The sequence below is a fragment of the Oncorhynchus keta genome, chromosome 28 (assembly GCF_023373465.1).
Source record: "Oncorhynchus keta strain PuntledgeMale-10-30-2019 chromosome 28, Oket_V2, whole genome shotgun sequence".
Lineage (NCBI taxonomy): Eukaryota > Metazoa > Chordata > Actinopteri > Salmoniformes > Salmonidae > Oncorhynchus > Oncorhynchus keta.
The window spans coordinates 20,631,590-20,657,244 of NC_068448.1; the positions used below are offsets into that span (position 1 = coordinate 20,631,590).

General features: G+C 42.1%; 2 protein-coding genes and 1 long non-coding RNA gene across 8 annotated transcripts; 2 read left to right on the forward strand and 1 right to left on the reverse strand.

The window, feature by feature from the left end:
• Nucleotides 1-55: 55 nt before the first annotated feature.
• On the reverse strand, nucleotides 56-12,861 carry LOC118360779 (zinc transporter ZIP10-like). Of its 2 annotated transcripts, none has more exons than XM_035740190.2 (11): nucleotides 12,642-12,861; nucleotides 12,466-12,555; nucleotides 12,073-12,267; nucleotides 9,326-9,579; nucleotides 8,246-8,435; nucleotides 7,752-7,929; nucleotides 7,395-7,564; nucleotides 7,106-7,234; nucleotides 2,932-3,220; nucleotides 2,074-2,264; nucleotides 56-968 (listed from the first exon to the last, which is right to left on the reverse strand). In XM_035740190.2, the coding sequence occupies exons 3-11, from the start codon at nucleotides 12,253-12,255 to the stop codon at nucleotides 819-821; spliced, it is 1,734 nt and encodes a 577-aa protein (XP_035596083.1). In that variant the 5' UTR covers nucleotides 12,256-12,267; nucleotides 12,466-12,555; nucleotides 12,642-12,861; the 3' UTR covers nucleotides 56-818. The 2 variants fall into 2 exon arrangements, with proteins under 2 accessions (XP_035596083.1, XP_035596082.1); XM_035740189.2 differs by having other exon boundaries at nucleotides 12,466-12,515; nucleotides 12,642-12,860.
• Nucleotides 977-2,923, forward strand: LOC118360781 (uncharacterized). Its single transcript, XR_004820916.2, has 3 exons — nucleotides 977-1,912; nucleotides 2,066-2,325; nucleotides 2,458-2,923. It is a non-coding gene; the product is annotated as an uncharacterized LOC118360781 (long non-coding RNA).
• Nucleotides 12,232-25,405, forward strand: LOC118360780 (E3 ubiquitin-protein ligase NRDP1-like). 5 transcript variants are annotated; one of them, XM_035740192.2, is made up of 7 exons: nucleotides 12,232-12,287; nucleotides 20,438-20,513; nucleotides 20,787-20,902; nucleotides 21,089-21,360; nucleotides 21,564-21,699; nucleotides 23,546-23,649; nucleotides 23,883-25,405. In XM_035740192.2, exons 3-7 carry the CDS (start codon nucleotides 20,813-20,815, stop codon nucleotides 24,235-24,237), a joined length of 957 nt encoding a protein of 318 aa, XP_035596085.1. In that variant the 5' UTR covers nucleotides 12,232-12,287; nucleotides 20,438-20,513; nucleotides 20,787-20,812; the 3' UTR covers nucleotides 24,238-25,405. The 5 variants fall into 5 exon arrangements, with proteins under 5 accessions (XP_035596085.1, XP_035596088.1, XP_035596084.1 ...); XM_035740195.2 differs by lacking the exon at nucleotides 12,232-12,287 and adding an exon at nucleotides 14,751-14,907 and having other exon boundaries at nucleotides 20,701-20,902; XM_035740191.2 differs by lacking the exon at nucleotides 12,232-12,287 and adding an exon at nucleotides 14,751-14,907.
• Nucleotides 25,406-25,655: the final 250 nt, after the last annotated feature.

A 25,655-nucleotide genomic window follows, 5' to 3' on the forward strand; every position in this document is an offset into this window, starting at 1 on the left:
TGTTATGATTTGATTCCTAGATGTACAACTAGTGAGAAGTGCTCTGGAGTCATGGTCAGATATAAAAGGGACTCCTTTATTGGTGAATTTGACATGGTTATTCAGTATTCAAGATTTTTAAAAACAAAAAGTACATATTGAAAATCTACATATGTTTTGTACTTCCTGCCAGTGTGGTTCAACCCATGCAAAACATTCTGAAATAATTGACTAGATTTTTTTTCTCTCCATTCCCATAAAAATACATTCATGATATAGGAAAAAAAACAGTTGCACACTACATTAAGAGAATGTAGTTTCAGAACATGGTAATAAGAAAGCAAATTGTGTGCAGTACAGTGCCATTCTCTTGGCCATGTGATAATCATCTTGCCCGGCAGGACGAGTGACTCATGGGTTGTTTACATTAACCATCAAATTGTGTCAGTAGGGCAGCAGGTAGCCTAGCGTTTGGGCCAGTAACCCGAAAGGTTGATGGTTCGAATCCCTAAGCCAACTAGATGGGGGGAAAAACCTGTCTGCCATCGAGTAAGGCACTTGCTCCTGTAAATCACTCTGGATAAGAATGTCTGCTAAATTACTAAAAATGTAAATGTGCCTCAGAGTGCTCTAAAAGTGAAGCTGGTGCTTAATTGAGGTCATCTCAAATCATGTTTTTCAGGTCTTTAGTAGTAAAGTACTGTAAATGAAGTCTACTTTGAGGTCTTGATATTGGCCGTTTGAACTTTGAATCAAGAGTAGCCAATCCAGTGGGTTTGAATCACCTTCTGAACCTCAGGTGGTTTAGAATTTGATCCACTCATATCCTTCCCATTGAGTCAGATGTCACCCAGGTTGAATGCGATATGGTCCTCAAACAAAGCGATACACAACATGATGGCTCCCCCTGCCAACAGGCCCAGGTTCTGTAGCAGGAAGCGAGTCCAGGGTCCCATCGGGCCAGGATCACCATGAAGCATATCAGGTAACTATTGAGGGGAGAGAATGTGACATTTTCACACCACGGAGCCCAGCAGAGTTGTACTGAGCTGTGCCTGGTTTCCCAAAAGCATCTTAAGGCTAAAGTTCATCATTTGAACCTTTCATAGGAGGTTAAATCTCCAAGCTGTTAACCAAAACTATTGTTACTAAAGTTGCTCTTAATCGCTTATTATTTACTGACCACTCAGAAAAGGTCTGTGTTAGATATGTTTTTTCCCAACTGTCACATTATACACAGATTTTCACTAAACATATAAACATATTAATTCTCAGTCTCTAACCGCTGATAAATTCCCAAAGGATAAAAATATGTTTAAAATGAAAACTGATAAATAGCCTACTTACTGACATTTATTTAAATACATGTTTGTTCTATTTTGCCATTTGGCTACTGTCAAAAATAATGGCCAAATCTTGATTTTGTGCATTATTATAGGGCACGTGTCAAACTCATTTCAAAGAGGGCCGAGTGTTTGCGGGTTTTCGCTCCTCCCTTGTACTTGATTGATGAATTAAGGTCACTAATTAGTAAGGAACTCCCCTCACCTGGTTGTCTAGGTCTTATTTGAAAAGAAAAAACAGCATACACTAGGACTCCACGGAATGAATTTGACACCCCTGTTGTAGGATAAGCATTAGAATAAGCCGCCTCAATATTTGAAGCCATAGGAGTTGATACATTGTCAGTATTATGGAATAATTCTAATGTTAAGGTAAGATTTTAAAGGAGAAAGCTGATCCGAGACCAGCACTGCCTTACTTTCGATCAACAAAATGCCACACTTAGCGAACATTCTCTCTGCGTGGCGTTTTAGGAAATGTTACATCGCCGGCCATTGTAGGAAAGATGCATTGTTAAAACACTCATAAGCCTAAGTTTCATCGCTATAAGGAAACCAGACCCTGGCCTGTTTACACATCCACCCTGCTGGTAAGGACAATGTGAAAAGATATCAGCCAGCACAGTATGGTTATGGTTGACATTATCATTAAATCAATGGTACTTATAAAGCCCTATTTACATCAGCAGTTGTCAAAGTGTGTTTAGTGTGAAAATGTACGTGTGGAAATCGATCCACTCTAGTGGCTCACCATGTCAGCAAGGGCCACGTAGAGGAAGACCCCAGCGGTGAGGGTGAGGATCCAGGGTGAGATCTGAGCAGACTGGTGGCCCAGGACAGAGCCAGTCAGCAGTCCCACGAAGCCCAGCAAGGCTGAAACAGCACTGAAGAGGACTAGTCTGCGAACAGGCCACCCTGCCCCTAGCAGCACTGCCAGGTCACCTACACAGACAGTCAACACATTGAATGAACCGTATACTCCATGGAACATTACAGATCAGAGGTATACCTGAAAATTTGAACATGGATTTTATGATGCGTTATACCTTTGTAGCCTACAGTACATACTGAGTGTACAAAACATTAAGAACGCCAAACCTAATATTGAGTTACATCCTCCTCTTTTCGCCCTCAGAACAGCCTCAAATCAACAGCGCATGGAATCTACAAGGTGTCAAAAGCGTTCCACGGGGATTCTGGCCCATGTTGACTCCAATGCTTCCCACAGTGGTCAAGTTGACTAGATGTCCTTTTGGTGGTGGAACATTCTTGATACACACGGGAAACTGTTGAGTGAAAATCCCAGCAGTGTTGCAGTTCTTCACATATTCAAACTGGTTCGCCTGGCACGTACTACCATAACTTGTTCAAAGGCATTTCAATCTTTTGTCTTGCCCATTCACCCTCAAATGGCACACAAACACAATTTGTGTCAAGGCTTAAAAATCCTTCTTTAACCTGTCTCCTCCCCTTCATCTACACTGATTGAAGTGGATTTAACACGTGATCATATCTTTAACCTGGATTCACCAGGTCAGTCTGTCATGGAAAGAGAAGCTGTTTTTAATGTTTTGTACACTCAGTTGAAAGGGAAGGTTTTCTTGTATACCTAGCTCGTGAGGAAGCTCATGACAGAACACTGCTATCGTGGTGCTGAGACCTCCAGCCAGACTCTGAGAAAAAGCTGCACCAATTGCCAGACCGTCAGTAAGGTTGTGGATTCCGTCTCCCATAACCACCATCCACACCAAGCTTCCTATCCCAGCTTCCTCCTTGGAAGGTGGACCATGTGAATGGCTGTGACCGTGCTCAGAGGATTGTGTCTCACTCTGCAGAGCAGTACGCTCCCTCTCTGGATACAGCTCTATGCTGGTGTTCTGCTCCTTCCTCTTAGCCTTCTGATGACAAAAGAAAGAGCATTAAAAAAAAATGTCCATATGAGTGAAACATTCACAACTGAATACTAATGGGTCTAATGTATGATTTTCAGTCGGGTTTTAGAAAAACATACTCCACTGATTCATGTCTACTTTACTTGACTGACTTCATCAAGAAAGAGATTGATGAGGGAAATCTGTGTGGAATGGTACTGCTTGACCTACAGAAGGCATTTGATACAGTTAACCACTGGCTCCTAATCTCCAAACTGGAGCCACTGGGGTTAAGCAGTATCCCTCTAGGCTGGGTAAAGTCCTATTTACCAGGAAGGGAGCAAGTAGTAGAGGTTAATGGTACACTGTCTCAGGCAAAACCAATTAATTGTGGCGTTCTGCAGGGGAGCATGCTTGGGCCTCTGCTGTTTTTATTGTTTAATGATATGAAAGATGCTTGTTCTTGCCGTCTTTTTCTTTATGATGACTCTACACTTCTGGTGTCTCACAAAAGTAAAACTATGTTGGAGAGCACCAGATCAGGTGTTGCTGATGTGTGCTTATACAAGTTCAGGAGTAATGCTGGGAAAGGTACTTTCTTATATACTGGAGCCTCAGAATGAAATGAGTTACCTCTGCCCATAAAAACATCCTCTCTGGGCAGCTTTAAAAATACGTTTGATGTCTTCTGTGCCCATATGAATAACCCCAATGATGTAACTGCAATGAGATAGATGTTCTTCTATGTTTTTGTTTTATTATTTCACTGCCATACTGTGTTGGATCTTGTCTAGCCAGCTTGTCTCAAGAGGACCACAATGGAAATAAGTCCCAGAATTTGTGTGATCCTCCGAGATGATTTTATTAATGTGCATGTTTGGCTTTTTCAAGTTATATGTGTGCTTGGTTTTTTTTTAATGGTGAAATTAATAAACTAAACTACAAGACCAAACAATCCACCCTGCTTTCCTAACAAAGACTATATAGAACCTCTTCACACTTTTTGTAAAAATACCGTCGGCTACACATATTAAAATGTGAACTTGCTACGTGTCAACCACTACCTCTAATGCACAAACACTCCCCCGACAGTTGGCCCCTTGAAGCAGAGCAATGTAAACACAATTGTCTTGTTGAACCAAAACTCCTACGGTATAAATGTAAATAGCAGAGCAATGTTTTTGAAACAGTTGAAATGTAGACAGATTTTTACCTGAAATTGCAGTAACAGCCTGTTATATTCTGATATTTTCACAGTAGCTGTCAGCTATATGCACTGAGGTACATAAAACTATGGAAGATCATACAAATGTAGAAATGTAGATAGGATATGTTTTTTTCATTTGTAGCATTGTGTGGTGATTTCAGAGGTGGTGCACACACAGACACTTTGTTGTATTGTTTGTATACATTTTGTTGTATATTGTTGAATTTTTAGTTTGTGTGACTTTCCTTCTCTCAGTGTATCAGTGTTTTGTTACTTGTCATGTTTTGTGTGAACCCCAGGAAGAGTAGCTGCTGCTTCTGCAAAAGCTAATGGGGATCAAAAACAAGTAAGCACCACAGGTCCTAGAGTAGGAGGGGGGATTGTTTTCCTGGGGCCCAGAGTTTTTCCCGATCTGGTAGTAGGCTAACCTAACCAACACTGGACCCTAGTTGTAGTGTATGACATAGTAATAAATCAGCTGTAAAAAAAATCATTTAAAAAAAGCAGTTTCACACGGGCTATAAATGGGACCAGATAATTTTCTAATCACGTCACATAACTTCTGGCCCTAGGGAGGATGACAACTTTAAAACCCCTTACACAGAGAACTACGATTGGACAAAAAAAAAAAAAAAAAAGAACAGTGCCGAGCTCGCTGTATGGCTGGTTGCATCGTGTAGGCCTTTGCATCTGTAATGAAAAAGATACTATGAGTATGTCATCACTATTGTGCTGATTGATTAATTCCAGTCAGTAATGTTTTATTAAAAAGGCCTGAGTAGCCTAGCCACCCGAAGTGTGAACATGACCCAAATTTTATCAAATTCACATTTTTTCAGAATACAAATAAAATGGACCTATTTTAGGCTATAAATACAAAGCTGAGGCTATAAAAAAAAAGATTTTCTCCTGGCCAAGCCCAAATGGGATCAGATCGCATAGGCTTCTCGAGGCTACCTGAAGCTGCAGTTGTTATCCAGTAGCCTACTGCTGATCAGACTGAAGAACAGACTAATTGTGCACGTTGACAAATCACAAGGCATTTTATTTTATTTATTTTGTGGCGTTTATGGACTTCCATATAAAAACAGCTCCTCGCAGTGAATTCACTTATACCCACTTTGTCGCAATTTGCTTTTACCTCATGTAATGATTTGCATGATGAAGCCTGCTTTGTTGTAAGGTAGGCCCAATGTACCTTTATATTCGTATTAGAGGTTTAAATCGCTCATTTTTTTTCTCGATAGGCTGTCACTTGAAGACATGCTGTTGTAGCAACTCTGTGCTTATGTCTTGAAGAACATTTAATGAGTGAAGCCTACAGATAAGAAAATAACACTAATTGTCTGCAGATACATGCTTGTAAAATTTTGCATTATTCAAGAGTATAATATGGTTTGGTTGCATTATTCAATAATGTATTGTGTTTTAGAAGAAATGTTTCTATCATTGTTGAATAGTTTGTGCTTACTGGCTACAGAAATATTTAAGGTCAATTTGAGCTGAGGACCAAGAATGTAATGTGGCCAGCCACAACAAAATGTTAGGCAGAGATGTAATGTGGCCAGCTACAACAAAATGTTAGGCAAGGATGTAATGTGGCCAGCTACAACAAAATGTTAGGCAAGGATGTAATGTGGCCAGCTACAACAAAATGTTAGGCAAGGATGTAATGTGGCCAGCTACAACAAAATGTTAGGCAAGGATGTAATGTGGCCAGCTACAACAAAATGTTAGGCAAGGATGTAATGTGGCCAGCTACAACAAAATGTTAGGCAAGGATGTAATGTGGCCAGCTACAACAAAATGTTAGGCAAGGATGTAATGTGGCCAGCTACAACAAAATGTTAGGCAAGGATGTAATGGGGCCAGAAACTAACACAAAGAATTTGGCAAGGATGTAATGTGAATTGAAAAGTAGAATTCTCTTTTGCCACCCCTGCTCCTCAGACGTCTTCATATCTCATAGTGAGAATAGGGCCTAAAGGAGTCCTCATGCTTCCCATCCGAAACAGTTTGGGCATATATTATGTGTTTGTTTGTTTTGGTCTTCGGCAGGGTTTTTTGGGGGCTTTTTGTGCACACACAAAAACATTCTTGAGACAAGCCAAAGATCAGAAGCCGAAGTCTACACCCCTTTGTCGGTGATTGGTCAACAGTAGGGATTCTTCAATTAAGTGTTTGTTGTCGTTCAACAACAGACGGCAAGTTTTAATGCAAAGAATTTGACTTGAAAAATACTGCACAACAATATCTTGGTGAGATTAAAAAATTAAGATCTCTGCAAAAATTTTAAAATGAATGACAGATTTCTTATCTTAGATTAATTCTGATTTATGAGGAAGTGTATACTGGCTACGGCATCTCAAGATGGACAAACAATACTATTGCCACTTTTCTAGCTAATGTCTTTTAAAGGGGATATGTGAGCACATTCGTTCGGTTCACTTAGCCGAGTTTGGCTAGGCGCCAGCTGGGCCTAGCTCTTCAGTGGGTCAGCCTGGCTCCAACGTGGGTGGACCTACGCCCTCCCAGGCCCACCCATCCATAGATTAGGGCCCAATGAATTTATTTCAATTGACTAACTCAGCTAAATCTTTAAAATTGTTGCATTTATATTTTTGTTCAATATACTATGCACAGTGTATTATAAAACAGTGACAACAGCATTAAACTCGCCCCTTTATTATCTTAATCCAGCTAACCTTGTAATGAGTCTTCAGTCCTAGAAGGCTCTCAAAGATGAAAAGGAGGTAGCAACCTCCCAGCACGCAAAGGCCCTTCAGAATAGAGTCCTGTTCTTCAGAGTGGTTTGAGTGTGGCCCAGTCTTGGCCTGCAGGACACAGATACAACAAGACACGGTTTTCACTATCAGCAACAGGTTTTACCTTACAACATTTACTAATAGATTTTACAAATTCACCCTCCATGACTAAACAGAGACAGCAGTACTGGTATTTATTTAGTGTTTGACAGTTTGGATGGGTACTTACGTGAGGCAGGAGATGCAGCAAGGCATCTCCACACAGCGTCCCCACAGCCAGGGCTGTCATTGGGCAGAGGAAGGAACGGAGGCGGGCGGGTGGCAGGAGGGGTACCAGGCTCAGAGCCAGCAGAGACGGCAGGCTGATCACAACCAGAGCCAAGGAGCTCCATCCCAGAGCTGCAAAACAAACAATATATTGTATTCATGTAGATGTTGTATTCATTCTGCTTGGTCAATAGGGTATTGTAGTTTCCAGGGTTATGTGAAGTTTAGGTGTCATAAATGTAAAGTTATGCAACGAGTTTTAAAACATACTATATCGATAAATCATTTCCTGTCATAGCTGGTAGTTTCATTAATGCACCTTTGAGGAAAGTCACACTCCTTTCTGACTCTGCACCATGGGTTTCTGGGTGGCGTAGACACACGCCACTCTCAATCTGGTACAGCAGAGCTGGGCACAGGAGGGTGAAGTGGGCAGGAGTGATGTGGGATGCCTTTTCAAGACCGAAATTCCACAACAGCTGAGTAACGTTCAGACACTGAAAAGGAAAGGGTTAAAAGTCATCACTGTCCACAGAAACTGTTTATGTATGGGGAATGTTTTGATAGTGGATTCTCTCATTAACTCTAAGAGTGGTTTATTATGACAAAAGGGACCCAAAACATTCATTGGCCAGGCATGTACAGCAGAACACCATTTTCCTTTAACTTCCTCCTTATCTTAACAATTTTGAATAAAAACCATCACCTGAGAGGATGACATTTAGCCAAGAACAGTAAGCAGAATTCAGTTGTTAACATTGTGCATTTGGCACAAAACATTAGCCAGATCAACATTTTTTTTTGACTACTCACGTTCCCATGAAGATGCCTCGTAGTGGGGTGATTTGACACAAGGGAGTCAAACATTCCTTGGACAGAAATAGAGTGTGCAATAGCGGATGACCATAGAAGAATTTCTTCTTTAATCACATGATCAGAGGATAATGCGCTGCCCTCTTCAGACCCAGATCCAGCAGGCCCTGATATCCCAGGCTGTGGAGTTCTTTCAGAGGGCGTTGAGAAGAGGCAGCACAGTTTATTCAGGTGTCATTGTGTAACTATTCATAGCTTAATGAACACTAGAATGCCAAAACCTCAGTATTTCAAAAGTGGCTACATACAGTGCCTTCAGAAAGTATTCACACCCCTTGATCCATCCTCAGTTCTCCTATCACAGCAATTAAACTTCTGTAACCGTTTTAAAGTCACCATATGGTGAAATCCCTGAGCGGTTTCCTTCCTCTCTGGAAACTGAGTTAGGAAGGACACCTGTATCTTTGTAGAGACTGGGTATATTGTCACACCATCCAAAGTGTAATTAATAACTTCACCATGCTCAAAGGGATATTCAAAGTCTGTTTTTTTACCCATCTACCAATAGGTGCCCCTCTTTGTTGAAGCATTGGAAAATCACCCTGGTCTTTGTGGTTGAATCTGTGTTCAAATTTTTATTTCACCTTTATTTAGTTGAGAACAAGTTTTCATTTCACTGCTCAACTTAGGGACCTTACAGATAATTGTATATGTGGGGTACAAAAATCATGCTAAACAATATTTTTGCACAACAGAGTCCATGCAACTTAAGTGTCTCATTCAGCAAAGTTTTACTCCTGAACTTATTTAGGCTTGTCACAACACAGGGGTTGAATACTTTGACTCAAGACATTTCAGCTTTCATTTTGGATTAATTAGTTAAAATTAAAAATGTAAAAAAAAACATTCCACTTTGACATTATGGGGTATTGTACAGTATGTAGGCCAGTGACAAAAAAAAATCAACTAATCAATTTTAAATGTGGAAAAAGTCAAGGGGTGTGAATAAATTCTGAAGGCACTGTATATTGCACATCTCTAACAATCATGGAATCAAATCAGTTGCCATATCGGTCTCACCTGGATGCTTTTACAGAGGGGGGTGGTTGAATAGGCCTACTAGGACTGGGGGTGTCCGTTTCCTGATCTTCATGGTCATGAGATTGTGGGTGAGGGGGTGTCAGAGTGTTATGGTTGTGCCTCAACCCTTGGTGGCTGATCTCCAACACACTGACCTGTCCTAGTCCCAGGCTGCCCAGTAACATCTGAAGGCCCTTATAGTTCAAGGTCCCGTTGTCTCCATACTGATGGAACAGACGGTGCAAGTAGTAGACCTGGAAAAAGGGTATTGACAAGTGTAAATTGTCAGCTGAAATTGTCGGCAAGAAGGATAATCATTAGTGTTAAAACACTGCCGTTATGAGACTTATAATAGCTAGGCTACTTTCCATTTTTACTTTATTCAATTTTGTTTTACAGGGATAGCGCACATTAATGAATATTACTGTAAAAGTGACAGTTTTAGCCAGCCAGCTAATTTTCAACTGATGCAATTTAGTGCAACCCCTTTTTACCGATGCAATTTAGTGCAACCCCTTTTTACCGATGCAATTTAGGTTTAGTGTCTTGTTGACATCAGTGTCTCTCCTGAAAGTTTAAGTTGTAACCTTATCAACTATGATATCCACAATGTCGCTGTGAAATTAAGTTGTATCACTGATATATTGAGGCCAAATTCAGATATTTGAGATGCCCGGAGAATATAAAAATAAAAATAAATATTTATTTATACAGCACATTTGACATGGAATGCCACAGGAAAAAAGTTAACAATGAAAATAAAAGCTAAAATATTTACTAAACAACAAACATAAGAAAAACAAAAGCACCCACTTTCAAATATGTCACAGTTTAGGCCCCCTTCAGGTTCCCTGGCAAGCTATTCCAGAAGCTGGGGGCGTAATAACTTAAGGCTGCCTCTCCATGTCTCTTGGTCTTAGGCTTCAGGATAGTTAAAAGGCCAGTGCCAGAGGACCTGAGGGACCTACTGGGTACATAACTTAAAAGCATGTCTGACATGTATTGGGGTGCACAAACGTGGATTGATTTAAAAACCAATTGAATCATCTCAAACTCACAGGCAGCCAGTGCAGAGACCTTAAAACCGGTGTAATGTATGCTCTCTGTCTGGTCTTGGTCAATACCCTTGCTGCAGCATTCTGTATGTTTTACAGTTGATCAATGGCTTTCTTGGGTAGACCAGACAGGAGAGCATTACAGTAGTCAAGCCTGCTTGTGATAATAGCATTGAGTCTCTGTATCAGCCTGAGAAAGAAACGGCCGCACCTTGGCAATGTTCCTCAGATGGTAAAAAGCTATTATGGTCACATTCCTAATGTGTGATTTGAAGTTTAGTTCAGAATCTAAAACAACACCTACGTTTTTTAGTTGGTGTTTTATCTTTATCGCCCGTGAATTAAAATGTGCGTCCAGATTATCTCTGTGCTTTGGCTCCAACAGTAAGTACCTCGGCCTTGTCTTGGCTGGGTAGCCTAGTGGTTAGAGTGTTGGACTAGTAACCGGAAGGTTTCAAGTTCAAACCCCCGAGCTGACAAGGTACAAATCTGCCATTCTGCCCCTGAACAGGCAGTTAACCCACTGTTCCTAGGCTGTCATTGAAAATAAGAATTTGTTCTTAACTGACTTGCCTAGTTAAATAAAGGTACAATTAAAAATTAAAATTAAAAATGTAGCTGGAGGAAATTGTGAGCCATCCAAGTATTTAAATCACTAATACAGTCTAAATGATTGAGCTAAAATCCTCTGGTGACTCAGAAATGTTAAAGTTGTGTATCATCTGCGTAGCTGTGATAATCTATGTTGTGCTTTCTAATAATGCTGTCAAGGGGTAACACATATCAACTGAACAGCACCAGACCAAAAGTCAAACATTGTGGAACGTGTCATGTGAGATGTATTTTCTCTGAGTTATGTTCACGAAGGGTGACAAACTCTAGACCAGTTAAAAAGGTCCTAAACCAATTTAGAAATTAGCTAACCCACCTCTCCAGTCTGTCCAGAAGGGCATCATGTTCAACAGTGTTGAATGCAGCATTTAAATCCAAGAGTACTAGGACAGAGAGCTGTTTGGCGTCTGTTGGCTCTAAGATCATTTACCACTATTTCTGTGTTGTGGTGGGCACGATAACCAGATTGGATTTTTTTATACAGTTGGCATTTAAAAAAAAAAAATTTTTTAACTGTTTGAAAATCAATTTATCCCGAATTTTGCTGACGAATGGAAGGTTGGAGATTGGCTGAAAATGTCTAAAAACTGAAGAATCTAGAATACATGTCTTCAGAAGGCATTTCACCATATAAGTTTTGTGCAGTGGGGAAAGTGCCTGTGAACAAGGAGTGGTTAACAATAGCTTTCACTTCAGATATGCAATTAAAAACGGTTTTGAAAAGGGGGGGGCTTGGATCGAGAAGGAAAGTTTAAGAGTGAAATTGTGAAATCACTTTCCTGAGCATGTCTGTGTCAACCAGGGAAAATAAATCCATAGTGCCTTTACCTGGCAGGCTAGGGCACAAATCAAACTTTAATCAAGTCTGACACTAAACCTAATGTTGGTTATCTTGTCTCTGAAATATGCCGTAAACTCATCACATTTTGATGTGGAGGAAAGTTCACATAGGTTAGAGGGGGTAGGATTTATCAGGCCATCAAATCGTCGAGAAGAGCACTCTCGAAATATTCGGAATGATCAAATTAGAAAAATGTGCAAAACTGTAATGGCATAGACCGCCTTCCATAATATTCTCACCTGCTCCTCAAAAGCCTCGTCTAAATGTTCGGCTGTTGATACCTCTTGTCGGCTTCCATTTGATATCCTGTCTGTCGTATTCGATGGCGTTTCCACTGTGCCACTGAGAGATGGTCGAGCCCTTGTCCCGAACTCCAGCAGAGGCAGACAGACAAATACTGCGAGCGTCAGTAGAGGTGACATCCTAGAAATTAACTGCAGAAAGCAATATGGAGGCAAGTTTATTCAAAAGTCACGTACCGTGAACAGTCAACTTCTTAATGCTTCCAGTTTGTTTATCATTTAGTCTGTCAAATTGTAACACGCAGCGAAACGGTACAAAATTGCCAAACTTTATACAGTCCGCGAAACAACAAAATCGTACAGATTTTATTATGCCTACAGGCTACTCACACGGGTTGTTTTTCCCAGTCCTGAAGTACATCTTCTCTTGCCCTGCTGATCTGAGGGTTGAAGAGCCTGGGGTTATTGTCTTTTGGTTTTCTGTGTTAATATTATAACTACACGTTAACTGAGTCATGAAACAGATAAGGGAGGCCGCAAAGCATTACTCAAGGCAATTGACCTACCTTTTCCAATACAGCAGGATGGTTTGCCCTGCTCAAGGCACGTGAGAAGTGTTCTTAATATCCATGTCCTGGAACAGAGTTGTTGCAATAACTGGGCTACTGCAACATCTTCAACCAGTATAATAATAGTTGGAGGATCTAACAATGTAGCCTAAAAAGGGTTGAATTCAATGAATATCCACAAAAATAATAATTAGCTGAATTCTCAACCTTTCTTGTGATAGGCCTACCCTATGCAAATTGTTATCGCTTTTAAAGGGGCAAGCTGCAGTTGCTATGCTTGTTACTCCAATGTTTGTAAACATTGTACATGCAGACAAACACTGCACAGGCTTAAAACATACTTAGAACTATAACCTTGATTTATTGGCTGGGCAGTCCTTGCATCCATTGCTCTGTCTATTAATTTGAGAATGGTTACATGTCTCTAGGCCCGCAGCTCAGCTTTTTAACAGAACAGAGGTGGGGTGACCCTTTTCTTATTGTTTCAACCACCGATTGCCCCTTTTAAATGTTGAAGAATACATTACAGGTAAGTAGTAATATCTCACAATCATTCATGAAAGAGAGGGATGAGTGGGCCTAATGGGATAATAGATTATGCGTCTGATTTTAACAGAAGTCCAAAGAGGAGAACTCTTGAACCCCAGAGCCACCACACCCTCTCCTGGGCTTTATAAGTGGGATGCACTGTTGAGCGATACATCCCGAGGTGTTTGTGCTGATTGTATGGAGATTGTGACAGCCGGTTAAATGGCGTCCCTTGAGAAGGCAAGAACAATATGTACGTCAGGGGAAGTGCAGTATTATCCTAAGGAGACTAATACTTGGAATTTGGAGGAGGAATGGAAGGAAAAGAAGCAGAGGAGGCCTGAGAGAGAGAGAGGTACCAACTGAAAGCTGACCAAGTGAAGGGGTAGATTCTCTGTGTTTGTGATGCTCGTCATTTGAAGTGATGCTCGTCATTTGATGTGACGCAGACAGGGTGGCGTGACTGGTGAAACAGAACAGTCATTGTCTGTTCTTTTGCATTTTGATGTTGAGTCTTTTTCCGACAAAATGATGTTAGGAAATATGTTATCCTGTACAATCTTTTGTGCCGAATACATTACGTTGTTACAGGTGTCAAGCTTATGGGCATGTGGCGGCAGTCTGTAAAAGGGAGGTTCCTAGGTTTGAGAAGTGTGCAGAAGGACAAAGGAATGTGTAGCATTGGGGAAATTAGTGGTATGTGTTAATTGTAGGAGTGCCCATGGGGCTGGCGATCAAAAATCTCCTGTGTGAGAGAGGTAGGTTGATGTTTCCAGGGTTAGAGTAGAAGTTGTCACATTGCTGAGGCAGTGAAGAAAGTAGAGGAAGATGGGTCAAGGGGGGTGGATCCTGAGAGGAGTGGTGTGAGTAGTAGATATGAACCAGTACAGAGAGATAAAACAAGTAATATATGTTTCAGTAAGATTGGATATTTGGCATTTACAGCAATGGTTATCAACTGTACTGCAGGGATGGAACGTAAGTCACAGAAAATAGAGGTTTTGGTGGCAGCTGCAGAGAGGTATTGGGGTGTGTGAGATTTGATGTCAGAAGAGTTACAGGGTGTGTTAAGTGGTGGTGTCCCATCCTTTCAGGTTGTTCGGCATGGCATACATTTTTTTTTTTACGTGTATTTCTTTTCGATGGTAGGGTTTTTTTTTATTCGTTATTTTTTTCAAGCAAAGTATAATTGAGTTTTACTCCAGTCTAGTAGGTGGCGGTAATGCAGCATTTATTGGATGCCAACCTACGTTAAACCTCAGTCGAGAAGAAGACCCCCTCTCCTGGCTGGTTCATCGATGGCCTTTGGGAGCCAAAAGATGATGGTTGTCTTGACCCCACAAGAGGCAGTGACACCCTGAACAAAAAAAAAAGGACAGTGAGTGGTCCCCCTGTGTGTAATCTCCCAGAGGACTCTAGGAGTCTGCCACTTACACAGGAAAATGGACCCCCCCCCGAATGGCCCCAAACTTGAGAGCCCGTATCCAAAGCTGAAAAAATAAGATTTTGTGACCCCCCAAGTATGTCAACAGAAAAACGAAAGAAAATCTTTTTATCCTAAATGTTTGAATATAATTTGATAATTTGATTTCAATAATTTCGGACACCCCCAAGCTCTGGTTGCATAGCACCGCGAGGAGATGTAGGAGTGGCTTGCTTGCTAAACCAGCTACTATACCTAGTTAGCAGAGAGGTGTGAAATTGTCGCAGCAATTTTGCTTGTGCCTCAAAACACGTAAGTTTTCATTCCGATCACAGATTATTATATATATATATATATATTTTAAATGGTTACAGTCTGATATAGCTAGCAAGTCAACAACAGTTGGCTAGCTAATGTTAGCTAGTCAGATGCAGTGCTAGCTTGGTAGGCAGCATTAACTAGCTAGTTGGGTTTAACGTTAGCTATTTTCTAAACAAAAAAACGAATTTTGACTCCTTGGTGGCAACTTGCTAACTAACTAGCAGCTAGCTAGTAAAACAAAAATATATTTAAGCTGCAGTCCATTCGTATATCTAGTAGTGGCTGACGTTAGATTGCTAACCAACTAACATTAGCTAGCTAGATTGAGCTGGCTATCACAGTCTGTAAAATGCCCTGTAATATCAGATAGCTAGATATGCGAAAAGGATCTCTTTTTAACCACTCCTCAAACCCACCCCCCTGCCATAACGGTACTGAAAATAGGTCACTGGTCAGCTGAACAACACGAGCTTCCACTCATATAATGGGAGGCTACACAGTTGGCATAAAGATTAGACAGCAAGGGTGTAAAACAGATTCTCAATTTCAGAAATATTGTCATTTTAATCTACCATTAGGAAATAGTTTTTCAATCTAATATTATAGTTCTGTCGTTCTAGCTTTCCCCACATACCTTGATCAGTCTTCACCTGTATCTAGGAAAACATAATAGCCTAATGAACAGCCTAATTGGATTTAAACTACAGTCTATCATATATTTTATTTAACCTTTATTTTACTAGGCAAGTTAGTTAAGAACAAATTCTTATTTTCAATGACGGCCTAGGAACAGTGGGTTAACTGCCTGTTCAGGGGCAGAACGACAGATTTGTACCTTGTCAGCTCGGGGATTCGAACTTGCAACCTTTCGGTTACTAGTCCAACGCTCTAACCACTAGGCTACCCTGCCGCCCCGGTAGCCACACTACATTACCAAAAGTATGTGGACACCTGTTAATTGAACATCTCATTCCAAAATCATGGTCATTAATATAGAGTTGGTCCCCCCCTTTGCTGCAGTAACAGCCTCCACTCTTCTGGGAAGGATGTCAACTAGATGTTAGAACATTGCTGTGGGGACTTGCTTCCATTCGGCCACAAGAGCATTAGTGAGGTTGGGCGATTAGGCCTGGCTCGCAGTCGGCATACCAATTAATCACAAAAGTGTTCATTGGGGTTAAGGTCAGGGCTCTGTGCAGGCCAGTCAAGTTCTTCCACACAGATCTCGACGAACCATTTCTCTATGGACCTCGCTTTGTGCATGGGGGCATTGTCATGCTGAAACAGGAAAGGGCCTTCCCTAAACTGTTGCCACAAAGTTGGAAGCAAAGAATTGTCTAGGATGTCATTGTACATAACATTACTGAAAATAACGCAGTAGCGTTAAGATTTCCCCTCACTGGAACTAAGGGGCCTCGCCCAAACCATAAAACAGCCCCAGACCATTATTCCTCCTCCACAGAACTTTACAGTTGGCACTATATGCATTTGGCACTATGCATCCGCCAAACCCAGATTTGTCTGTCAGACTACCAGATGGTGAAGCATGATTCATCACTCCAGAGAACAGGTTTCCACTGCTCTAAAATCCATTGGCGGTGAGCTTTACACCACTCCAGCTGATGCTTGGCATTGTGATGCTTGGTATGGTGATCTTAGGCTTGTGGCTTCTGTGTGGCCATAGAAACCCATTTCATGAAGCTCCCGACGAACAGTTATTGTGCTTATGTTACTTCCAGAGGCAGTTTGGAACTCAGTAATGAGTGTTGCAACTGAGGACAGACCATTTTTACGCACTTCAGCACTCTGTCCCGTTCTGTGAACTTGTGTGGCCTACCACTTCACGGCTGAGCCGTTGTTGCTCCTAGACGTTTCCACTTCACAATAACAGCACTTACAGTTGACCTGGGTAGCTCTAGCAGGGCAGAAATTTGACCAACTGACTTGTTGGAAAGGTGGCATCCTATAACAGTGCCACGTTGAAAGTCACTGAGCTCTTCAGTAATGCCATTCTACTGCCAATGTTTGTCTATTGAGATTGCATGGCTGTGTGCTCGATTTTATACACCTGTCAGCAACAGGTGGCTAATTTTTTTAACATGTATTTTACCTTTATTTAACTAGGCAAGTCAGTTAAGAACAAATTCTTATTTTCAATGACGGCCTACCGGGGAACAGTGGGTTAACTGCCTGTTCAGGGGCAGAACGACAGATTTGTACCTTGTCAGCTCGAGGATTTGAACTTGCAACCTTTCGGTCCAACACTCTAACCACTAGGCTACCCTGCCGCCCCAAAATAGCCAAATCCAGTCATTTGAAGGGGTGTCCACATACTTTCAACTCTCAACCACCACTTGAGAAGATAAACCATAGTCCGATCGAACTACGCTGATGCCCTGTTTCATCATCTTCAGTATGCCAGAAAGACCATATATTTAGATACTAGCTAGATGTTATCGCGGTGCCCCACTTATTTTACAGCTGATCTACCAATCATTGATTTCATTGTCATGCACTTCAGGTGACATTATTACAGATGTGTGTACCTGCACTGTGCCTGGGCTGAGAAGCATAATAATTTTTTAATTTTACCTTTATTTAACCAGGTAAGCTAGTTGAACAAGTTCTCATTTACAACTGCGACCTGGCCAAGATAAAGCAAAGCAGTGCGACACAAACAACAACACAGAGTTACACATGCAATAAACAAGTGTACAGTCAATAACACAATAGAAAAAAAGAAAGTCTATATGCAGTGTGTGCAAATGGCGTGAGGAGGTAGGCAATAAATAGGCCATAGTAGCAAAATAATTACAATTTGCAGATTAACACTGGAGTGATAAATGAGCAGATGATGATGTGCAAGTAGAGATACTGATGTGCAAAAGAGCAGAAAAGTAAATAAAAACAATATGGGGATGAGGTAGGTAGATTGGGTGGGCTATTTACAGATGGACTATGTACAGCTGCAGCGATCGGTTACCTGCTCAGATAGCTGAGGTTTAAAGTTAGTGAGGGAAATATAAGTCTCCAGCTTCAGCGATTTTTACAATTCGTTCCAGTCACTGGCAGCAGAGAACTGGAAGGAAAGGCAGTCAAAGGAGGTGTTGGCTTTGGGGATGACCAGTGAGATATACAGTGGGGCAAAAAAGTATTTAGTCAGCCACCAATTGTGCAAGTTCTCCCACTTAAAAAGATGAGGCCTGTAATGTTCATCATAGGTACACTTCAACTATGACAGACAAAATGAGGGAATAAAATCCAGAAAATCACATTGTAGGTTTTTAATGAATTTATTTGCAAATTATGGTGGAAAATAAGTATTTGGTCACCTACAAACAAGCAAGATGTCTGGCTCTCACAGACCTGTAACTTCTTCTTTAAGAGGCTCATTTGTCCTCCACTCGTTACCTGTATTAATGGCACCTGTTTGAACTTGTTATCAGTACAAAAGACATCTGTCCACAACCTCAAACAGTCACACTCCAAACTCCACTATGGCCAAGACCAAAGAGCTGTCAAAGGACACCAGAAACAAAATTGTAGACCTGCACCAGGCTGGGAAGACTGAATCTGCAATAGGTAAGCAGCTTGGTTTGAAGAAATCAACTGTGGGAGCAATTATTAGGAAATGGAAGAAATACAAGATCACTGATAATCTCCCTCGATCTGGGGCTCCACTCAAGATCTCAACCCGTGGGGTCAAAATGATCACAAGAACGGTGAGCAAAAATCCCAGAACCACACGAGGGGACCCAGTGAATGACCTGCAGAGAGCTGGGACCAAAGTAACAAAGCCTACCATCAGTAACACACTACGCCGCCAGGGACTCCACTCCTGCAGTGCCAGACGTGTCCCCCTGCTTAAGTCAGTACATGTCCAGGCCCGTCTGAAGTTTGCTAGAGAGCATTTGGATGATCCAGAAGAAGATTGGGAGAATGTCATATGGTCAGATGAAACCAAAATAAAACTTTTTGGTAAAAACTCAACTCGTCGTGTTTGGAGGACAAAGAATGCTGAGTTGCATCCAAAGAACACCATACCCACTGTGAAGCATGGGGGTGGAAACGTCATGCTTTGGGGCTGTTTCTCTGCAAAGGGACCAGGACGACTGATCCGTGTAAAGGAAAGAATGAATGGGGCCATGTATCGTGAGATTTTGAGTGAAAACCTCCTTCCATCAGCAAGGGCATTGAAGATGAAATGTGGCTGGGTCTTTCAGCATGACAATGATCCCAAATACACTGCCCGGGCAACGAAGGAGTGGCTTCGTAAGAAGCATTTCAAGGTCCTGGAGTGGCCTAGCCAGTCTCCAGATCTCAACCCCATAGAAAATCTTTGGAGGGAGTTGAAAGTCTGTTGCCCAGCAACAGCCCCAAAACATCACTGCTCTAGAGGAGATCTGCATGGAGGAATGGGCCAAAATACCAGCAACAGTGTGTGAAAATCTTGTGAAGACTTACACAAAACGTTTGACCTCTGTCATTGCCAACAAAGGGTATATAACAAAGTATTGAGAAACTTTTGTTATTGACCAAATACTTATTTTACACCATAATTTGCAAATAAATTCATAAAAAATCCTACAATATGATTTTCTGGAATTTTTTTTTCTCATTTTGTCTGTCATAGTTGAATTGTTCCTATGATAAATTACAGGCCTCTCATCTTTTTAAGTGGGAGAACTTGCACAATTGGTGACTGACTAAATACTTTTTTGCCCCACTGTACCTGCTGGAGCACGTGCTACGGGTGGGTGTTGTTATCGTGACCAGTGAGCTGAGATAAGGCGGAGCTTTACCTAGCATAGACTTATAGATGACCTGGAGCAAGTGGGTCTGGCGACGAATATGTAGCGAGGGCCAGCCGACGAGAGCATACAGTTCGCAGTGGTGGGTGGTATAAGGGGCTTTGGTAACAAAACGGATGGCACTGTTAGACTGCATCCAGTTTGCTGAGTAGAGTATTGGAAGCTATTTTCGTCTAGGATCGGTAGGATAGTCAGTTTTACTAGGGTAAGTTTGGTGGCGTGAGTGAAGGAGGCTTTGTTGCGAAGATGCATGTCATGATTAATCCCAAGGATATTGTGTAGGCCTAATTACTGTGTAATTGTCATAAGCCACCACCTGTACCCAGACTTTGAACTACTCCCCTCTGGGCGCAGATATAGGGCACCCCTCAGCAGGAAAAACAGAACTAGACATTAATTTGTGCCAGGTGTGATATAACTCCTAAATAGCTCGGGCTAATATACCTATCGACTCAGTAAGGCCCGCAGGCTAGTCTTTTTTTAATTATTTAAAAAAAAAGTTTTATTGGTATGTAACTTATGAAAGTTGTATTGTCAATTTGTTTTGTATTTAAACACCACTTTAAACGTGTACATGACACTGCAACAAAATGTCCCCATGGGGACAATAAAGTCAGTAAGTAAGGTCCAGTAAATGTAGTAAATGCCTGGAAATGTTCTTCCCAGTTAGACTTAGCTATGTGTCTGATTGAGTCTGTCTCTCCACACAGTGTGCCATCCAAACCACTCCATGTGACCTTTAACAGTCCTGCTGAATAGGAGAAATGAGGACCATTTGTGAGTGAGGTACCACTACTGGTTTTCTTTTGTTCACTCACTAATTCTCTCAAGCTACTGGCTTGAGCCATTCCAAATGGTTTAGGATGACGATATAGCTGAAGTTGTTTAATATGGTAACAAAGCTTGACCTAGAAGTTATGTTAATTGCACAGGATAAAGTGGGTATGTTCATTTTGCTGCATTTCTTCTGCAGATATTCCATAAACACTCCTGGACAGGTTTACATTGGTGAGATGGATTTTCTCCAGGCATTGACTCACCTAGCCTTGTATTCTTCAGAAATTGGTGTGTATCAGTGATGTGCCATGGGGTACGACGTCACCAGGTTCCAAGGGGAGGTGGATGAAGACCTGCTGTGTCCCATCTGCAGCATGGTACTGGAGGAGCCAGTGCAGGTTAATGGCCTACTATACCTCCGATACCTCTGGACCAGATCTATTACAAGGACTTATTTTATTTATCCTTTATTTAGACAGGTTGTCACTGAGTTCTTAATATAGACCTTTCACCGATTTCAAACAATATACTTATTTTCCCATCTTCCCTTTTCCCATCTCCGCTCCTTTTTCTCCTATGTCTAGGCCCCACATTGTGAGCATGCCTTCTGCAATGCCTGCATCACCCAGTGGTTCAACCAGCAGCAGATCTGTCCTGTGGACCGCAGTGTGGTGACACTGGCTCACCTCCGACCTGTGCCCCGCATCATGCGCAACATGCTCTCCAAACTCCAAATCGCTTGTGACAACGCTGGCTTCGGCTGCCCAGCCACACTGCGGCTAGATCAACTACAGTCTCACCTGAAGGACTGCGAGCACAACCCCAAAAGACCTGTCAACTGTGAGGAGGGCTGTGGGTAGGTGACATTAGAGCACATTACACAGCAGAGTAGACCAGACAGAATGGGAAAACATGGCTGTGACTTTTGAGTTGCTGGGCATGCCGCACCACCACTGCAGAATGTGACATTACCTAGTCTTGTTTTTATTATTTAGTATTGTAGTGGTCTCTAGAGTGACGTAGTGGCTTTAATTTCATAATGTCACAATTTTGCCGCAGGCTGGAGATGCCGAAAGATGAGATGTGCAACCACAACTGCATCAAGCACTTACGTGGCGTGGTACAGCAGCAGCAGACCAAGATCTCTGAACTAGAGAAAAATGCTGCAGAGCACAAACACCAGCTGGGGGAACAAGTAAGCACACACACTCTCACGTTACATATACCCCAGTAGAGGCTGCTGAGGGGAGAACGGCTCATAAATGGCTGGAACGGCATGAATGGAATGGTATGGAAACCATGTGTTTGATGTACACTGCTCCAAAAAATAAAGGGAACACAAAGGGAACACTTAAACAACAATGTAACTCTAAGTCAATCACACTTCTGTGAAATCAAACTGTCCACTTAGGAAGCAACACTGATTGACAATACATTTCACATGCTGTTGTGCAAATGGAATAGACATCAGGTGGAAATTATAGGCAATTAGCAAGACACCCCCAATAAAGAAGTGGTTCTGCAGGTGGTGACCACAGACCACTTCTCAGTTCCTATGCTTCCTGGCTGATGTTTTGGTCACTTTTGAATGCTGGCGGTACTTTCACTCTAGTGGTAGCATGAGACGGAGTCTACAACCCACACAAGTGGCTCAGGTAGTGCAGCTCATCCAGGATGGCACATCAATGCGAGCTGTGGCAAGAAGGTTTGCTGTGTCTGTCAGTGTAGTGTCCAGAGCATGGAGGCGCTACCAGGATACAGGCCAGTACATCAGGAGACGTGGAGAAGGCCGTAGGAGGGCAATAAACCAGCAGCAGGACCGCTACCTCCGCCTTTGTGCAAGGAGGAGCAGGAGGAGCACTGTCAGAGCCCTGCAACATGACCTCCAGCAGGCCACAAATGTGCATGTGTCTGCTCAAACGGTCAGAAACAGACTCCATGAGTGTGGTATGAAGGCCCGACGTCCACAGGTGGGGGTTGTGCTTACTGCCCAACAGCGTGCAGGACGTTTGGCATTTGCCAGAGAACACCAAGATTGGCAAATTCACCACTGGCTCTTCACAGATGAAAGCAGGTTCACACTGAGCACATGTGACAGACATGACAGAGTCTGGAGACACCTTGGAGAACGTTCTGCTGCCTGCAACATCCTCCAGCATGACCGGTTTGGCGATGGGTCAGTCATGGTGTGGGGTGCCATTTCTTTGGGGGGCCGCACAGCCCTCCATGTGCTTGCCAGAGGTAGCCGGACTGCCATTAGGTACCGAGATGAGATCCTCAGACCCCTTGTGAGACCATATGCTGGTGCGGTTGGCCCTGGGTTCCTCCTAATGCAAGACAATGCTAGACCTCATGTGGCTGGAGTGTGTCAGCAGTTCCTGCAAGAGGAAGGCATTGATGCTATGGACTGGCCCGCCCGTTCCCCAGACCTGAATCCAATTGAGCACATCATCATGTCTCGCTCCATCCACCAATGCCACGTTGCACCACAGACTGTCCAGGAGTTGGCGGATGCTTTAGTCCAGGTCTGGGAGGAGATCCCTCAGGAGACCATCCGCCACCTCATCAGGAGCATGCTCAGGCGTTGTAGGGAGGTCATACAGGCACGTGGAGACCACACACACTATTGAGCCTCATTTTGACTTGTTTTAAGGACATTACATCAAAGTTGGATCAGCCTGTAGTGTGGTTTTCCACTTTAATTTTGAGTGTGACTCCAAATCCAGACCTCCATGGGTTGATAAATTTGATTTCCATTTATAATTTTTGTGTGATTGCTGTCAGCACATTCAACTATGTAAAGAAAAAAGTATTTAATAAGAATATTTCATTCATTCAGATCTAGGATGTGTTATTTTAGTGTTCCCTTTATTTTTTTGAGCAGTGTATTTGATAGCATTCTGCTCCAACCATTATCGTGAGCCCGTCCTCCCTAATTAAGGCTCCACCAACCTCCTGTGATATACCTGTATGCAAATCCATTAGTGCTCTGTTCCTCAATGTTCAGGGATCTGGTGTGTGTGTGTTTCTTCCATTGTCAGAAACGGGACATCCAGCTGCTAAAAGCAAACATGAGAGCAATACGCAGTGCAAACCCCAACATGCAGAACCTGGAGGAGAGCATTGAGTACAACGAGATCCTGGAGTGAGTTTACTCTCCTGTCCCTTTGGCCCTCTCCTCTAGAATATTTTCAGGAGTTTTAGCACTTGATTTCAGCCTCAAGTCTATTATGTTGGATATTGTTTGACTGCTACAATCATTCAAACTCACTTTAAAAATCAAATTTAATAAGCCCTTTTTACATTAGCCTGTTGTCACAGTGCTTTAGAGCTAAAGATCCTATTCCACATCTCACCTGTTCCTGACCTGCCCAACAGATGGGTCAACTCCCTCCAACCTGTGCGGGTGACGCGCTGGGGCGGGATGATCTCCACGCCAGATGCAGTTCTCCAGGCGGTCATCAAGCGTTCGCTCATCGACAGCGGCTGTCCTCTGTCCATCATTAACGAGCTGATTGAGAATGCCCACGAAAGGAACTGGCCGCAGGGCCTGGCCACGCTGGAGACGCGGCAGATGAACCGGCGCTACTATGAAAACTACGTGGCCAAGCGGATCCCTGGGAAACAGGCGGTGGTGGTGATGGCCTGTGAGAACCAACACATGGGAGAGGACATGATCCTAGAGCCTGGCCTGGTCATGATCTTTGCCCATGGAGTGGAGGAGATCTTATAAGTAGATCTTATAATAACCCAACACTAGGAGCAGGGGGGTCTAGCATGGCAGAGAGGAGTGCAAACCGGACATTTTGATTCTTGAGTTATTACTCATCTCTAAAAAATACATGGTAATTATGGGTCTATTTCTTAACGACAGTTGATATGTCAGTTTTTGTCTCTAAAGATAAGCAGTTGTAGGGGAAATGAAAAGATCTCAATGGCTCCTAAAATGAACAGAAGAGTATTCCTTACATATGAGCTTATTTAATATCTTTGCCTTAAAAGGACATTTCAAATACACGTGGAAAAAGAGAACTTAACTGATAATACCCAGGATATTCTAAGATGGAATGTTTGAGAGTCGCATAATAAAAAGCTATGCCTGATCTCCTAGGCTTCTCTGGTTCCCCCCATCCTACACCTTGTACTATGTAAATTAATTCATATCAAAAAATCATGTAAATACAAATATTATATTGAAAAAATATATACACATTCTCAAGCTATTCTTGTTATACACTAATAAGACTGTGGATTTTGTCAGTTGGTATCCATGTGTTTAAGAATGCTGCTCTGGACATTTTGCTCACTTCAGCATTGTTTTTTTGCTAATCATGTCATGACAATTGTAAGCCATGATGTTTTGCTTCTCGTTTATTACATTTTTGTTGTGCCATGAATTTTATTTATAGATTTTGAAGACCTGCTGGGGCGGGATCTCCACACCAGAAGCAGTATGCTTGAAGATGCTTTTTGTGTTTATGTAAATACATTTGTCATTTTAGAAAATTGAAGCTCATTGTTCATTGCTTCCGTTGTACTTAGTGAACATGAAGTTGGGCCAATTGACGTTAAACCATTGGAATGTAACATTGTGTAGTTTTACCTGTTTTATTTTATAAATGGTTGATGCTTGTTTGTGTTGATATTAATTGACAATTTCTTATTTTTACCAAACTATTTTATCTAAAAGCTTTGAATTACTGAATGATAGAGTGACAAGGGACTTGATCTAAAGACATGCAGTCGAAAACAACCATGTGGAAATCTAACTTCAATGCTACTTCGTTAGTGTCACCATAATGAGATACATTTGGATTGAGTTTTGTCATTTTGTGTCCTTTTATCTTTTGTGCTGTGGGGTAAAGATGAAGGAAAAAATAAAATTGTGATCTTGATTGTCATCATGGTACAGTACTGCATGGCTTTTTTCTTATGCCATTGAGTCATTCCTACATGCAGGGCCTCTATACATCATGATTTCTGATGATTAGCACTCTAAGCAGCAGCCTATCTGGCAATGCTCTCTCTGTCCACCCACACAAACACCTACATGGTCAGACATTGTGCATGTCTACAGCAGCAGTGTCGAGTGAGCTCTTGTCAGCAGCCCATACTCTATTGAGGCCTTTCCTTTTAAATCTTTCCCTTTGT